The sequence below is a fragment of the Astatotilapia calliptera genome, chromosome 15 (genome assembly GCF_900246225.1).
Source record: "Astatotilapia calliptera chromosome 15, fAstCal1.2, whole genome shotgun sequence".
In the NCBI taxonomy this organism is placed as follows: Eukaryota; Metazoa; Chordata; class Actinopteri; order Cichliformes; family Cichlidae; genus Astatotilapia; species Astatotilapia calliptera.
The window spans coordinates 14,442,572-14,459,864 of record NC_039316.1 but is presented as its reverse complement, the minus strand read 5'-3'; the positions used below and the strand labels follow the sequence as shown (position 1 = coordinate 14,459,864).

General features: G+C 38.5%; 1 protein-coding gene across 6 annotated transcripts in view; it reads right to left on the bottom strand.

Moving 5' to 3' along the window:
• Positions 1-700: 700 nt before the first annotated feature.
• The window catches only part of lama2 (laminin, alpha 2), a 231,551-nt gene continuing 214,958 nt past the window's right edge, over positions 701-17,293 (bottom strand). For all 6 annotated transcript variants that reach the window (XM_026194235.1, XM_026194236.1, XM_026194237.1 and 3 more), the window contains 12 exons: positions 16,853-17,024; positions 15,076-15,168; positions 10,746-10,858; positions 8,550-8,643; positions 8,134-8,229; positions 7,644-7,724; positions 6,565-6,642; positions 6,200-6,269; positions 5,909-6,037; positions 5,528-5,658; positions 1,994-2,213; positions 701-1,828 (listed from right to left, as the gene is read on the bottom strand). In XM_026194235.1, the coding sequence (XP_026050020.1) occupies positions 1,668-1,828; positions 1,994-2,213; positions 5,528-5,658; positions 5,909-6,037; positions 6,200-6,269; positions 6,565-6,642; positions 7,644-7,724; positions 8,134-8,229; positions 8,550-8,643; positions 10,746-10,858; positions 15,076-15,168; positions 16,853-17,024 (1,438 nt within the window). In that variant the 3' untranslated portion in view covers positions 701-1,667. The remainder of the gene's footprint in view (positions 1,829-1,993; positions 2,214-5,527; positions 5,659-5,908; positions 6,038-6,199; positions 6,270-6,564; positions 6,643-7,643; positions 7,725-8,133; positions 8,230-8,549; positions 8,644-10,745; positions 10,859-15,075; positions 15,169-16,852; positions 17,025-17,293) is intronic.

The following is a 17,293-nucleotide window of genomic DNA, read 5'->3' as shown; positions in this document are numbered from 1 at the left end:
GTTAATTCCAAATGTTGAACTTCATTTTGGTAACTGAGACTGTCAATATGACACCCAAACAGATGTCAGTGTAGGTAAAGGACTTTGACCTTAAGGTCAAAGTCACTGATATTCATAACTTGTCTGAGATTTTTACTAGATGCACCTGTAGTATTGATTTAGACATCGTACACTGCCTCAATCTCAAGTTATTGTGTTCACAAAGTTAACGGCAATACCCTATCAGCAATTTACAGTCAAGAGGTAAAAATGAGTGACTGGCCAAATTATTATGGATCTAACTGTACACTTCCTGGATAAAACCATTTTGTCCCGAGTATCAAATTTTTTATTTTACTTTTATATTTTAGTGATTCGTTAGTGTATGTTCTACATATAGTTGTAAAGCTTTAAGTGCATACTCAAGTTTTGTGGGAGAGATCAAAACACTTAAATGTTTCTTGTGCATTATTGCTTAAAACATTGATCAAAAATTCAGACGTTCTAAACCGTTTTTTAGAAAAGAAGGTATACGAAGAACAGACAGGAAAAAAAAAAAACAAATCCTGGTGCAACTGTTTCCAAGATAAAAGACAAAACTGAACTTATTCAAAACACCAAAAAATATCCCAAAAAGCAGCACCTGAGTACTGTAAGCACATGTATTGCAATGCAGGATTTTAATACTTTAGATGACAAACTGAAACACAGTGAGACTCACTTCATAGCCATTACAAATTTATTGATCAGAGCTTCACATTGTGCGCAGGTCTGATAATAAACTGACAACTTCTTAGTAGATGTTTAAGGTTATATTTGAAGAACTGGGATGGGTGGAGTGTAAAAGCGAAGCTTTCGATTTACCGTTCGATCCACGTCCCTACCCTCATCCTATGGTCATGAGCTGTGGGTAGCGACCAAAAGCGAGAGAAGCGGCAGAAATGGACTTCCTCCGAAGGGTGGCTGGCCTCTCCCTTAGAGATAGGGTGAGAAGTTCAGCCATCCAGCAGGGGCTCAGAATAGAACCGCTGCTCCTCCAAAGGAGGCAGTTGAGGCGATTCGGGCATCTGGCTAGGATGCCTACTGGATGTTTTGGGCATGTCCCACCGGGAGGAGGCACTAGGGCAGACCCAGGACATGCTGGGGAGATTATAACTCTCGGCTGGTCTGGCAACACCTTGGTGTTCCTCTAGACAAGCTGGAGGAGATGGCTAGGGAGAGGGAGGATTCCTTAGGCTGTTGCCCCCACGACTCAGCCCCAGATAAGCGGAAGAAGATGGATAGATTGATGGACGAATTTGGTACTTTAAAAATCACACTGAGCAATAGCATGTTGGTAGCATCAGAATAATTGTTTGGTTAGACTTGTTGTTGTTTATATTTCAATTTGAGTGAAGAAAAACGCTCAGAAAGACATTTTTGATGTTACAATGCAAAAAGTGTAGCTGAGCTGGGCACTTATTTTTTAGGTACTTACACCAAACAAATGAATTGTGAGTAGAATTAATGAATGGCTGTAAAGGTACACTAATTTGGGAATAGTGAAACGTGTCACGAGTTGCAGGACTTAAAAGAGTAATGACTACACAGCTAACACACAAATTCACTCTGAGGAAATGGGTCAACACATAAATTGGCATTAGGTCCCTTGGGAAAGCTGAGACCTTATTGAAAAGCAGTAAGGAGAATTAGGCAGCGACAGCGGGACAGGAAAGAGGCTGGACTCCTCTAATCTCCAGAGCCTTGTTGAAGTGCACCTCCATGGTCTTAGAAGACTTGGTGATCTTCAGGTTTCTTATACAACCATGAAAAGAGGTGCTGGTAGAAAGAGCTGCCTGGTGAACTCCAGCTGAGACAGAAACAAAAACACATAATCAAATTTACTCCATAATCCCTGAACAGGCTCTTCTCCTGTAACAAGTATGTTTTCTATATATGCTAACAACAATTCATATGTGTTGGCATGTTTCTTTACATTTGTCCAAGTATCATTTTAGGTAGGTGGCATTCATACCAGGATATCCTCCAACATATATGGGGTCGCTGGTGTCACAGGTGACAGAGTGTGCATACGGACTGGCTGCATCGCTCTGCTTCCCATCAACCACCAGCTCCAGCTTGTTCCGTTTCTTGGTGGCGGTGACGGAGTGCCACTGTCCATCACAGAAGCCTTCTCCCTGAGGAACGTGCACTGCCGTAAAGCGCCCAGCTCCATTGTCAACATGGAAGAGCAGCTAAGAGGGAGGGAAAGGCACATGGAAACAACAAACAAGCTTACTGCATGTAGTCAAACTAATTTCATAATTCTTCGAAATTCTTTGAAATTAGTTTGTGAAAAGTTTTATAAAGTTTTCACAAAAAATACTAAGTAAAAATTACTTTTTGTGACAAGTTTATGTAAAAAAATAAAATCCTCAATTTGTGGAGATGGACCAAGAACATGTTTGATAGTCCCAAACCTCACAACTGAAAAAGCTTTCTCTCTGGAGGTTTTTTCCCTTTATGTTATTTTTGCTATTTTTTAAGGTTTTTTTAAGATCAAATTTGTATCAATGTCCTTTTCCTCTAAGCAGCATTTATTTTATTTTACAATGGACTAAAATCTTAAAAAAGGACAAGTGTTTAATTCTTCTGTTGCTTCTTATTTCCGGGCCTGCTTCCAGCACAAGGTTTAACATTCCTGTTGATTTTAAAACAGATTTATGTTTTCTTCATTTGAACATACATAGTTTATGTGCTATGGTTATGCTTAGCATTTGAGCACATTCTAATATTATAGTTTAATTTGAAATCTGGTTAGGCAAATCTATTACAAATACAGATATTAGTGTTGATGGGTATTATATGTATATAGGACTGAGTGACCTAAAAAAGTCAGGGGTATTATAATATTTGGCAAAAACTCTGAATCAGTGAGTTTTTGATCATTTCAGTTTTTGGTACTTGATCCTTTGAATCCCTCCAGATTACACTTGGCTACTCCAGAACATCCTCAGTTGTCAGAAGTGCACTACCCTCTTTAATGAAGCTTTTATTAAAAGGGAATTTTAAGTAAATGGTTCTTATGGAAGACTTGAATTGGAATAATTTAAGTTTGCTGTGACTCTCTAAATCAATTAGTTGTCAATTACTGACAACTAATTCAAGATATCCAGGAAATTTTTAATGCTAGAACCGCCAAAGAGGTCACTTAGCGTTAACTTATTTATTTATCGCAATCGTTCCACATTAATGTCCAGCAGCTTCGGTTGTTGCTAATGACGACGACCTTCTGTTATGATTTTGTTGCAGAAAGAGCAGAGCCATGGATAATTTTCAAACAAGATATAAAACATGTTTACTGAACAAAATATATATATTAAAAGTCGAGATACTCACTTATATTACAACGTTTACATATGCTGGATTCTTTCTATAACTGAGCACTGAGATTTATTACAAACCTTAAAGCGTTTACCTGCCACTGTACATTGTGTGCTTGTGCTGGGAGGTCTGTTTGTCATTTCATAGCCTCAGCCACTGGTACATTCTTATTTTTAAGGTCTTATTTATATGGTCTGCGCCTGTCTTACTGACTTCCATTAATCAAAAAATTGTGGGAATTACTTTTATTGATTTTTCAGGGTTTATTGGTGATGACATTTATACATTTTGGTTGCTTTTGTATTTTATTTTTATTGTTTTTATTTTAGAGTACTTAACTTGTGTATTTTTTTATGTGTGTTACCAGTTTTTTGCAACTTCACTGCTGTATTTCTTGCCTAGAAAACTAACACACTTGTAAAAGAGATTTTTGATCTCAATAGTTATACTGTCCTGCTTAAATAAGTAAAAAAGTCAGTGTTTAACCGCTTAATATATCTGTAATATTATAATGTGAGTTTTTAAATATGTGCATTTCACACAAATATTATTCCTTTATACTACAGTGCATTATACTACAGTCAGGTTAGTGCAGTTTTTAAAGTGTGTGGCACGCCCCACTGGAGTTCTGACAGGTGGGGCGCAAGTTACCTGGCAGAAAAGTCATGCAGAACTAATGTTTAACATCAGAATCACTTTTACGGCGGAAAGAAACAAGAAATTTGCAGCAGTTACGTTAATAATATGCGCATCCGCTGCATCCCTGAAAAGCTGCACGCAGCCACGCGTGTAATTCAACAGCCGCAATAAAGAAGTGTAGTGAAAAGTGCGAACATGTGGTTGTGTCTGTCGTCCATCGTTTACAGTGGTGCCAAAACCCAGGATTGGGCTGCATGTTCGCACTATATTGCGCCTGTCGACTTACACACGCGAATGCAGCTTTTCGGCTACAGCCTACACATATCAACAACAACAACAGGACCCAGTTCATTCTGTCCTAAGCTGGGGAGACGTGACTGGGGATGCCGCACAGGTGCGTCCATCTCCCCCGCAGCCACGCCCCAGTCCACGCCCCGCCGCAGCTCTGCTGTCAAAAACAGGCTGACTGCAGCCTTTAAGAGTGAATAGCATTAAACTCTCACTAAATTATATATTTTTCACCTCTGTTCACAAGTTTCTGGGGATTTCTTTTTTTATAAGACTAAGACTGAATTTTATTTTTCTATGTCTGGCAATGTTCACATTCTGTTTAACTTTTTACCTTTTTGAAGAAGTGGTGCAGACTAAAAGTTAAGAAATAGTTGTTTGAAATGAAAGTTGTTTGTTTAAAACAAAAATTACTGAATGATTCATTGTGAATGAGTTTATTATCTAAATAAAGTTGCAGCCAGGCTTTTCTGTCATTATTTTGTTTAGATGGGGCTTGAAAGTATTTCTTCTTGCCACGTGGGGAATGATGTAAAAAGTTTGAGAACCACTGCGCAGTGCAACAGTGGCTGGAAATTGCAACATTAACAAAATTATTAAGACCATGTACAATGAAACTGAAAGCGGCCAATTCAAACATGGCTGCTATGTCTGTGACCATAATTGCACCAAACGGTGTCAGTCTGCAACTGAATGGCTTCAATGTGTTAATTACATGCAATCTGTTTGTAATAATCGCAAATCTGTTACACAGAAATTCACATTAAGTACTTATGTTGAAAGTCCAGCCAGAACTTCATAGATCTGAAACTAAAATTCAGGAGTTCATGATGTCTGTGATTTAATTGTAATATGGCAATGGAAGCAGTTGGCAACCGGTTCAGTAGAGTCCCTCAGTGTGTCTAACAACAGGAAACTTATTGTGGAACACGTCACAGACAAATTGCGCTCATTGGTGCAAAGTGACCAAGATTGATTGCAATGTGTTGGCAATTTTTCTGCATTTATAAATCAGACAGTAGCAAAGATTTACTGCTGATAAATCTGTCAGAAATGATTACCCAAAGGTTAAGGGCATTGCATGTTCAACCTCTGGACAACCAGCTGGTCACCACAACTACTTGCATTCAGTCAGCAAAGGTGAAAAAAATCCAGTGCAATCCCTGCTGTTTTTTTCTAGTCACAAGGAGGGTCTTATCCTATATTTACTATACACACTATATTTGGTGCGACTGAGCCATAAATGATTGTTGCGTACCTTGCCATCGACAATTTCTAGCCCCAGTCCATCATTGCCTTGATTACTGACTGCCAAAAGCACTCCACTGGTTCTGCTGGTTCGGAACTCTAATGCTATGGACACATCCAGACCCACTCTATAGGATGAGACTAGATAAAGACAAAGAGTAACTGTTGGTGAGAAATGGAAGGCACATTTTGTACAAAGACATTCCAATAAGTAAAATTTATTCAGATCAATATATAATAAAATAAAATAAAACAGTAAAAGAACCAAAATCAGGTCATTGCTAGGTAATTTATATGCATGTACAACATGACCAGGAAAAAAATGAAATAAAACAAAAAAATCCCAGCCTTATGTTCCCCTTTCATGTACATGCTCTGAGCGTCATCTCACCTGCTTTTAGAAAGCCAGTGCCCTCAAAATAAGTGCCCGTCTCAGTAGCAACGAAGCACCTTCCAACCATATGACTGGATGTGGGTGTGGCCATGTCTAGTTTAAAGTCAATCATGGACTCAGAAGAACCTTGATAGAACGAGAGCAAGTTAATAAAAACTATTTGGGCACATTCAAAAATAACATCTCGTATATCAAGCTGTTACACTATTCTTTTGAGAAAAAAACACAACAAAACAAAAGAGACATTAAAACCAATAGGCACTCATTAAATACAATACAAACCATTACCTGAAACACCTCCTACAGGGCTTCCAGCCACCCTAAGGTCACGAATACATCCATTGATACTATAGAGAATCTTGATGAAGAAAAAAAAAGAGTTGATAAAAATGGCTTTCGTTGAACAAAAATCACTCAAAATCTGACTGATACTAACTTCAGTCCTCGAAAACTGGATAATCATGCTAGAAGTTCTTAATTTTTATACTGAAATGACACTCAAGCTATTTCAGTTAATCGAAAACAACTAAACTGACAACAAACAAGTGAAGCACCGAAATAAAAATATGATGGCATGTGTTGACATGCAATGAAAGACTTATTACCTATTTTTAAATGGTGTGTGCGTGTGTGTGTGTGTGCGTGTGTTTTACCGGTCCTATTCGTTTTGTGGTATAGTTTTGTGGTAATCCGCCAACGTACAGAATCCCCACCACATCTAACAGGTCAGCCTGGCAACAAGAACACAGTTCATTAACGCAATATTTTTGCAGTGCTCACAGTCACTTTGACACACAATTTCATCTCTATTAGTACAGATAATAAAAGCAATTCTGTCTGTCTGCGTCCTACATTATTGATTATTACAATAATGTGTCTCGAGATGACCATGTCAAGGTGATGTAGCAGAGAAAATTGACAAGACACAAAAATACAGCATAAAAATATAAAATTAGAAATGCAAACAGTGAAAACACCCCCTTGCTGGGCCACAGTTTAAAGTCCAAATATGAACAAATATTTCCTCTCCCAATGCAACATGCAAAGACTCTTTTCTGATGCTTCCTCTGTGATTTTTTTCCTTTGTGCTACGCAGTGTTGTAAAACACTTCATTTTGGTTTCCTGCACTGCTGTGTACAACATCTTTGACATAAATCATTGTGAAACTTTGTGTTAGCCACAGTTTAAGTTCATGATTTACTGAATGACATAATGGCAAGAGTTTGACTACCTCATTGTGACGATAGAGGGCAGAAACAGGACTTGGGCTCAGTGATGCAAGTTCAACTTTTAATTCTAGGTTTCAATGTTATGGAGCTGGTTCTCTTAGCGTGTACATCACTATGGACACTTACGGATTGATGCTTACAGCTTAGATACTCTGTTTAACCTCTTCATATTTCTGAAATATTATAGTGTAAGTTTTTCATAAAATACACGCTTGTGCAGCCAGCAGACGCTGCCAACACCACTTCTTTCACGTAAATGTGCTTGTAGCTAGATATCAAACCCCTAGGTTGACTTATTGTTTGGCAGGACTGCCAGTGTTAAGAAGCTAGATAAGGAATAACACCTTGGATGTATAAACTTCATTTATAGTACAGGTCCAAGGACTATTTCTGATGTCACTGACAAGTAATGAGTAACGTATGAGAAGCGGAGTTTGAGCAAATTACGGCTTTTGCAGGTCATGCATTGTGTTATGCTACATGTATGAGTTATTCTGAGCACCTTCTTTGGACTTGACATCATTTTTTGGAACCGCCTATTCACAATAAGCGTGGCTCTCTGCCTGTCACGCGTTACGCTGATCTAGGAACAAAAACCAGAGACAGAGAGAGAACAAAAAGGAAGTAGACATGGTGAAGTAACTGAATCACAAGCATCCGATAGTTTCATCAATGACTAAAACGTTGCCTTGGACGCATGAAGACTGACAACTTGTCTTTACGTGCTGTGACTTTTTCAATGTGTTCATTGCAGTGTAACACAAATTGTTATTCCTAATAAGGAAAGTGCAGATTTTCTATTATAAACAATTCTTTTAAGAGCTATAAAACAAGCAACAGAACTTTTATTATTGCAGTTAAGCTCTTGAAACAGTAAAGATTTTGAATCTTATCATAATGTTGCATACAAGATGTCATGCAGATCAAATCCAGACAGGAGATGCTGTTCAAATAATTGAAGAAATGTGTTAAAAACTTAAGAACTGTTGTACCTTATGCCAGCTTCCATCATTGATGGAGTATGGGACACAGTCAGATATGTTTCCATGGCCAAGATCATAACCCAGACAAACCTGACCATTCTTGATCTTAAAGAATAAAAAAGGGTTTTCATGATAGATGAAGGAGAATAACAAGCAGACATGTAAAACAGAGTACATACAGCTTTAGCCTCTATACAGTTCTACAGCACAGACAGAAATCAAACTGGAAATTTATCAGGCGAAACCTTTTAAGTTGTAAAAGCAGTTCAGAGTGTGTACCTACTGGGCCTAATTTGGAAATCAAACACACAAAGAGCAAACTTTATATCCCTTTATGAGATTAAGTCTTAAACTAAAAAAATACTACAGGACAAACAGCAGTAGAGAAACAACTAAAAACACCTGCCAGTATATTAGATAGTTACCTGTATGGAAACAAAGTCAGCATGGTTGATTCTTGCCATGTAGAAAATAAGACCGGATGACTCCTTTGTCCTCAGCTCAAACTCAATTTTCAGTCTGTGGAGAAAAAACCCCACAACAAACAAACACAGGAATACATTGTAGTACAGTTGCAAGACAGGGTTTCTGAATTGTCAAGGCAAACAGGATCTGACTAAACTGATGACACACTTGTATTTTTTGTAATCACACAGACTCAGACCAGAAGAAAGAAAGAAATGAACCTCTTCATTAATGATTTCTCTTAAGGCTAACTGGAGAGAGGGAGGTGGCTGTAGAGCTGTGAGGCTCTTTAAATAAAAACATGGAGTCTTCTTACTGACATCGCCTGCTCTCTAAAGAAAGATACGTCGGTTTGAACCAAGGACCTAAAAGGAGCATCATAGAAAAACTGTATGTGAAGCATCAAAAGCATATTTAAGTCCCTGGGTGTTTAGAAATCCACAATAAGAAACTGTGTATAAATAGAGGAAATACAGGACTGTTGCTACTCTCCTGGAAGCTGGCATCCACCATATATCCTGAAGTCCTAGTGAAGAAGAACTCAAGCATAACAGGAAAAAAAACAGATGCATAAATCATTACAACTTGCTAGAGTTCACATTTAGAATTTAAGTTAATGAAAACCATTGCACGACCACATTGTGGCATGTTTTAGGTTTGCAAGAGATCTTTCAGGCTTTGGTACTTAAGCACCTGGATTCCTTGCAATCATTGTGCCTTGTAGCCTGTGACTCTGAAGTTACTGTAGGAGCAGTCCAAAAAGATCACAACCTAAAGCAACCATGAACAGCCTAAAGAACAAATGAATGGTTGAAAACAAAGAAATAAAGAGTCAAAAAAGCCTACGTGAAATATGTGACTGATGCTACTGATGCAAAAAGACATTACTAAATTCTAATACTAAGAGTTCGCGTGAGACAGGAAATCTTAAAGGACTGTGACCAGTTTCTGTTAATATCTTAGTCAAACGATTCGATTGATTGAGATCAGGGCATACAGCATACAAAATAATGTCTAGTATGTTCTTTGACTGTACCATTTCAATATTTCAAACCATATTTTACACCCCAAAGATTTACATTAGTAATTGTCTTTAGTTCTGCATAGCCTTGATTATTACAAGAAGTGTTTCTAAGGACAAACTTAAGTTTGAAGAGTTCAATATCTGAGTCAGGTTTGTGTTTTCTAGCACTGACAGATACACAGAGTAATGGATACATGGTGATTTACTTGGACAGCAGGCTGCCTTGCAGCTTAGGGAGCATGTGAAGTAATTAAATGTTACAAGTGTGATTCTTAAAACAGTCAGAGACACTGCCCAAGACACAAATCCCTTGTTTGCACAGACCACCAGGACAACAACTAAAGCATACTCAGACCTTCGCCTTGTTTGTAGAGTGTGTTTTTTTTTTGTTACTGTCAGTTTGCTGTGGACCAGAAGGGTTGTTCTGACGGCTGGTCCAGCCAACATGTTCATTTTTTTAAGATGTTGTTTCTTATACAGTAGATTTTGACCCGGTGTACACCTTTCTGTTTGTAGGAATCACATCCTGCCAAAACTACCGCTCACTTCTGCTTTTTATTTATTTATTTAGAAATGTGCTCCGTACTGCAGATCACACACACGTATCTGGGGTTGCTATGTTAACTATGTTACAGGTGGTGGGGTTATCCTGTAGCTACATTTGTAACTGGGGTGACTAACTTTTACAGTATTTTCTTTTTATGCTGCTTCATCCAACTATGTAATTATTCAGAAAAACATTAAGGGCATATCATCTGTAATAATGACATACTTACAATGTGCTTCAAATGCACACAGTTCTACTTGCATATTACAATTTCTTACTAAGGTGATCATGCAACTGTTACTTTATAATATTTGAATATTTCCTCCCATTGCACATTTTTCTTTACAGTAAATAATTTGCAATAAACTCAAATTGATTGAGATGAATATTTTCATTGCAATTACATCCAAGTTTCAGACAATACTACAAAGGTTTGTCTCATCTATGACAGCTACTGCATAACTCCACTGTAAAAACCTAAATTCCACAAAGCAGCACTGTCTACATGTTTGCCAAGAACCATTAAAAAAATAAATAACTCAAATCCATTATTCATTTGAAAAAGCTCATTTGCTTTGAACATACTTGTCTCTGACATTGTTGTCATCAAAGGCGAAGCTCATGTGGCTGTTTCTGGTCAATCCAAACTGATAGGCCTTCTCAAGTGCTGCTGGGGCCACAGCTGATGCACATGATTCCTGGAGATTGGGACATAACATGTCAGTTACAGTGACAAGGTCTCACCGCACCGCTTCAATTGGCTCTTGTCAACGTGAACCCTAACACCCAGGCAGAACACATGCCAATCACACTAATAGGGTTCGTTCTTCTGATCTGCAAGGGCTCGCAGGGTTGGCAGGTCACGATGACGCACCAAACAGGACTTTACATAAGAAATCATTGAAAATGTTTGAAAAAAAATCACTTTAAAGGCACAGTAGTTTTTAGATGCGGTATTTATGATGTAATTTTAAAACTCTAATTTAAACAATACAGTCAATTAAAAATATTCTGATTGTCAAACACAGTATAGTCCAGTATAACATTCTCAATCTTTTGCACTGCTGCTATGTTATGGACCATGAAACCCAAGGTGTGCGTATCATCATAGGTAGGTTCAGATCCTTCCAATAAGCCTGTGGTTAAGTGGTTACGAAAACGGGAGACTGGATGCTTGTCATGCTTATCAATTATGTTCTTCATCACATCAAAACAGCTGGTCACATGGCAGATTTGGTGTTTTGCTATGGAACATGGAATCGTCTAATTTTTAGGACCCCTGTGCATGTTTTGATTTCATCTAAACCAGGCATCACAGCTGTTTTCTCTTAATAATAATAATAATAATAATAATAATAATGGATTGCATTTATATAGCGCTTTTCGAGGCCCTCTTTACAATTCCACTATTCATTCTTGAATTGCTTTAGCTGTATATTATTTTAGTAACTTATTCAATTAGTGTTTATGTGCTCTCTCTTCCCGCACTCTGCAGTTCAGTCAACAACCACCAGGTGTCATTGTTGTATCTCACACCATCTTATTTTAGGCCTTCCAAGACATTTCTCTTTTCTGCTTGCTTCTATTTAATTCCTCCTCACTCTTATACCTCTTCTCCTTTTCCTCCTTGTCAAAGTCTTTATTTTTCCCTAATTTCATGATGCCCACCTATCCTCCCATCTGCTGCTTTCATTTTCCCTCCACTCCTGCATACTTTTATCTTGCTTCTTCATTTTCCTTACTTTATTTATTCCTTCCGTTGTCCTCACTTTTACAATTACTTTATTTCCCCACAATTATTCCCTCTGCTTTCATATTTTCCTATACTAGCATCAGATGCAACTTTACTTTGTTGGTTACTCTAAAACAATATCCAATTTTACCTTCTCCTTTTTAAAAAAAATGATACCTCCTTTATTTTTGTCTGCTTGTCTCAAAACTCAAAACATCTGTCTTTTTCCCCCTATAATGCTCATCTTCACTGGTTTATATTTCTTATTCATTTTTTCAGTCTAAGTCTCCTGTAGTATTCTTCATCCTTTGTGCTCCCATCATCTGCTTTACCATCTTTGCCTCTCCTCCCACCCACCCAGTTTTCCTTTCTTCCCTCTCCTCCTGCTGTCTGTACCAGCATGTACCGATAAATCCCACTCATTCCACATTCTTTTACTGTACATGGTTTTTCTTCTGCTTTGTTCTTCCCAAACTGTACTGATCTTCTATTTCCCTCAACTTTCTCCACTTTTCTACACCTTTTTTTGGCTTTTACTTACCAAACCCTCTGCTCCCATCGTACCCTCCTGTCATTGTCCTCTCTCTCTACTTCTTGCTTTACTCCTTGTCCTTGGCCCTTATCTGTTTCCCTCTATTTTTTATTATCTTACACTTCTATCTTGTCTCACTTACAGTCACCTGAAGTCCTTCCGTTTTGCTTCTACTTCATTTTGTTACCTTGTATCACCTCTAATAGTCTCTCCAGATCTAGACTAGTCTTCTGTTCACACCTCAGTATCTGGTCTTTCCTTTGTCCCCCCCCCCCCTAATTCCCCCCCCCCCTTCCAAAAGCTTCACCCTCTAGTTTGTGTCTCTCCTCTTTTGAATATACAGTAATGCCTATTAAGTGATAAAGGTACTTTGCCATACTTCAAGTGTGAGTGCGTGACAAAGTTAGCAAGAGAGAGAGGATCTGAGACGACTGAGTGTATGTGTGTCTCAATCTCCAATCCTCTCTTGTTCCCTTTCAAGTGAAGACATTCCCCACACCGTGACCTTGCTTTGTTACAGCTGACACTCACCTCTTATCACTCTCTGTCCCCATATCCGCTCCTCCTCTTCAACCTCAGTCTTTTTCCTCTTTCTTATTCTTCCCCTATCTAACAAAAGGCAGACGTCACTTGCTCAGAAGTCCTTTACTTCCCTCTCCTTTCATTCTTTTCCCACTTCCTCTCCTCCGTCTTTCCATTAAGCCAACAAAAGCTGAGCGCCACTCTGTTCAGAAAGACTCTCCCTTTTCGTTGCACCTTTTCTCTCTTCCCTCTTGTCTTTCTTCTATCCTTTTCCATCCTCCTCTTCTTCCCTTCCTTTCTCTCATCCCTTCTGCGTATTTCCATTAAGCTAACAATGGGAAGACGGTCTTCCATTCAGGTCTTTGGTTGGAGGTCACACCAATAGAATCTGTCCTTTAGCCAGAAATTTACGTGTGTGTGTGTGTGTGTGTGTGTGTGTGTGTGTGTGTGTGTGTGTGTGTGTGTGTGTGTGTGTATATATATATATATATATATATATATATATATATATACATACATATACATATATATACATACATATACATACATATACATACATATATATACATACATATATATACATACATATATATACATATATGTGTGTGTGTGTGTCTGTGACGAGTGAAGATGAGCCTGTGTGTGTAGGTAAGAGTTTCCACCACTTTCTATAGTTATAAAGTCTATACTGTGCTTACTGTATTTCAGCCACTGGAAAAAAGTTTTTAGGAACAAGAACTGCAGAACAAACTGATCTGGGATAATAGCTTTACAGGTGTAAAATACATACTACTTATGTGGTAGTTTGCTGGTCTGGAGCATTCAGGTACGTGTTAAAAACAATGGCACAATCACAGGAGTGAAAATTCCCCTCTAGGTCCAACTGCGCAATGTTTAGAGAAAGTGAAGGAAAAGAGAAAAGACTTAACAAATATGGCTTATTTGGAACGGTTGTCAGGAAAAAGTCTTAAGCTTGCAACTGCAACAGGAAAGCAATCCCAAGCACAGCAGCAAATCTACAACAGAATGGCCGAAGAAGAAATGAACCAAGATGTTGCAATGGCCAACTCAATGACCAGACCTCAACCTGACTGAAATGCTATGGTGGGACGAAGAGAAGAGTGGGCCAGGATTCCTCCACAACAATGTGAGATACTGTTAAATGCATATAGATGATTATTATTCCAAGGTATTGCTGCTAAAGGTTGTTCTAAAAGCTACCAAGTCACGATGCGGTCATTCTTAGTCTTTCACAGGAGTACCCAGAATCCTGTGAACCTTTGTTTTTTTCTGTTTATTTAGTTTTTATCATTCATGCGCTCTTTTTTACCATGAAAACAGAGACATTTCTCAATTTGATTATCTCAGGTCTTTCAGATTTTCCCTGCCACGCTGTCTTTAAATGAAACTGAATCCCAGAGACCACAAAATTGATGGAACACACAAAATAAATGCTGAACACTCCCCTCAGTGAATGTCATCTCTTTTCCCAATGCGTTGAAGTCAGTCAACAAGGTTAATTTCAGCTGATAAACTGGTGCATCCCAAACTATAACAGATACACCATCGGAATATCAAACAAGAAAGCCCCTCTTCTTCTCAGTACCTAATGTTAAGGGCTCTCGAACAAAGCACTTAACCCTCAGCTGCTCTGGCAGAGGTGGTCAGTCACTGCCAGTTGAGGGCTGTGTTTGCACCAATTTCTCTGCCTGGCCTCAAGTAGCAGACAGATAGAAGAGAACCTTGGGTCAGTCTCATGATAACTTGTTAGCCTAAGGCCAAAGAAGGAATGATGCCATGGGTGGAGTAAACACAAGGTTACTCTCCAGTCCACTAAATCTGTGTCTGAGAATAGTTACCAACAACTGTTTAATGTCTCTCTCTCTCTCTCTGAATAGTGTCTGCTAACTAGCGCTTCTAGAAAATAATACAGTTTTTATTTCTGAAAGATTAAATTATTTATTTGTCATCTTCTCTTTTTTTTGGATCATGTCTTCAGTATGAATGGACAAGTTTTGGGCTTGCAAGCCACAGAGGAAATCACAAAATCTGAGTGACACAATCTTACACTTGACTTAATAATAGCAAACCAGTACTGAGTTCGTGTGTTTGCATGTGTGTGTGTGTACCACATCTGAGCTGGGTTTCTGTTTATCACTGGACGGTGCTACAGTAGCAGGTGCACGGGTTGCAGCAGCAGGTAGGGAAGGGGACGTAGCCTCCTGCAAGTCAGCAGTTGGAGAGTTGGAAGGAAGCAGATTAGTGGCAGCCAGAGAGACAGAATGATGACAGAGCAGATGATAATGCCAAAAAGCAACGGTTCCCATTCCTTATAGACTCTTACCATAGTTTCTTCTAACAGATGAATAGATCAAGGCCTATTTCTAGTTTTTTGGGGGGTTTTTTAAAGAAAAAGTCTAATTTTGCAGCTGAAAATATAGCCTGTTTAACATTATTAATGTTGCAGCTCAGTGTAAATGAAGGAAATTATAGACCTGAGATTTAAAAAGCTAATTAGAGGCAGTTGTCACATTATCAATCAAAATGCAAAGAGAAAAAGGAAAATGCTCAAATTAAAGTCTGAGTTATATTTTTCAGAGGTTCACTGAGGCCTATGGAGCCTCTTTGACCCCTCACTTGGTACTCGGTGACTATCAGAAGAATCACAAATACAGAAGCCGTGACAGAGAAGTGGGAAGTAAAGACGCTCTTTTCATTCATACGCATGCTGAGTTGTTGTGTTCTGTCAACTGTGATTCAACCAGTGTTTACTTCTTCATTTTGACAAAATCCTCCTACTGCTGATGAAAAATTCATGTCACAACCTGTGTGCAGAGCTCCATTGCTTAATCATTTGAAAACAATGTGCTAATAGCCAAAATTGTGCCGTTCAATTTTTAAAAACTGTTTTTCGATAGTGAAAACATGTCAATATTTTAACAGTGTTGTATCCAGTACAAGACAAAAATGGCAGTAATGATGTTTTCTATAGTATCTGCTGTATACTACATTATGATGTTAATTTAACAGACTTCTCTAGGAGTCAAGAGTCTTAACAAAGCACCAAACAAACAAAGCATGACATATATAAATACACATAAAAAAACCACCCTAATAACACTTAATGTGTAGATGAGAACTCAGAACTGTGGCTTTTACAGCCTGCAGTCTAAATCATAAAATCAGATGAATTCTCAGCCCATAAAGCAACAAACCAGAATTATAGCTAGGATAGGAGAGTTCTTTGGCTCTGTGCTTGAAGATCAATGTTCCTTAAGAGGTGTAGTTTAGCAGCTAACTGGGTAACTGATAACCTATGCCTGCTGTAAGCCATATATGTGAAATATATCTTGCCTAACCCGGTGCTAAGAGTGTAAAAATGACTGACTTTACCGCCTGCCAGCTTCTTAGAATAGTGGCTAAATGTTAGCTCAGAGTGTTTGGCTCCTCTGCACTCATAAAGCATTAATTGTATGCACAGTTAGCCTAGCATAACGCCATGGCTCCACTCTGTATGACAGGGTGCCAGGGCTGGCGTTTAGTGACTCAAGGCTAAAGGGACTATAAAGAAAAGTTAATGGGCTGTACAACTGCTGTGTGATGAATTGCTAAGCTAACACGGCAGGCCATGGCTGCATTTCATCAGAGAGAGAAAGGGAGTGAGAGTATATTCTGAATAACAGAGTCAGAAAAATAGCACTGTAGCCCTGTAGGACAGCTGTACACAGGTGAATGTGTGTCTTTTTACTACACTGTGTTCTATGTGCCTAACATGCACATAATTATTTGTTTTTATATTTTGAAAATGTTCAAACAGTCTAAAACAGGCTGACTAACAAAAACAATGGCCATTACAATTTACTTAATAGTTGTAACATCCTTTATTAGTTGCTATATTAAACTTACAGCAGGAGGACTTGGACGTGGTGAGATGGGGGTTGAGGGCTCTGAATCCTCTTTTTCTTTCTCGAGCTCCTTCTCTGCTGGTAGAGGAGGTGGAGGTGGCGGTGGGGTGAGGTTCGGGCACTGACCAATTTCAGCATTCTCAAAGGAAACAGGCTGAGCGAAATCTGACAAACTGAGAGGGGAACAGGCAGTTAGATGTAAAAATCATGTGCACAGCAGAATTAAATAAATCTGTAAGTATCAAGGTTTGCTATGGTTTATTATTTCAAGCCTTAATTTCATTTTCTTCACAAAATAAAGTAGATATTTAGTATTTTACATATACAAATAAAACTGCAACTAAGAAATATCAGGCTGAAATGACTATCATCACTGTCGCGTGTGGTGGATTCCCTGCTGGTGAATAAAAACAACAGGCCTGACATGCACATAATTTTATGG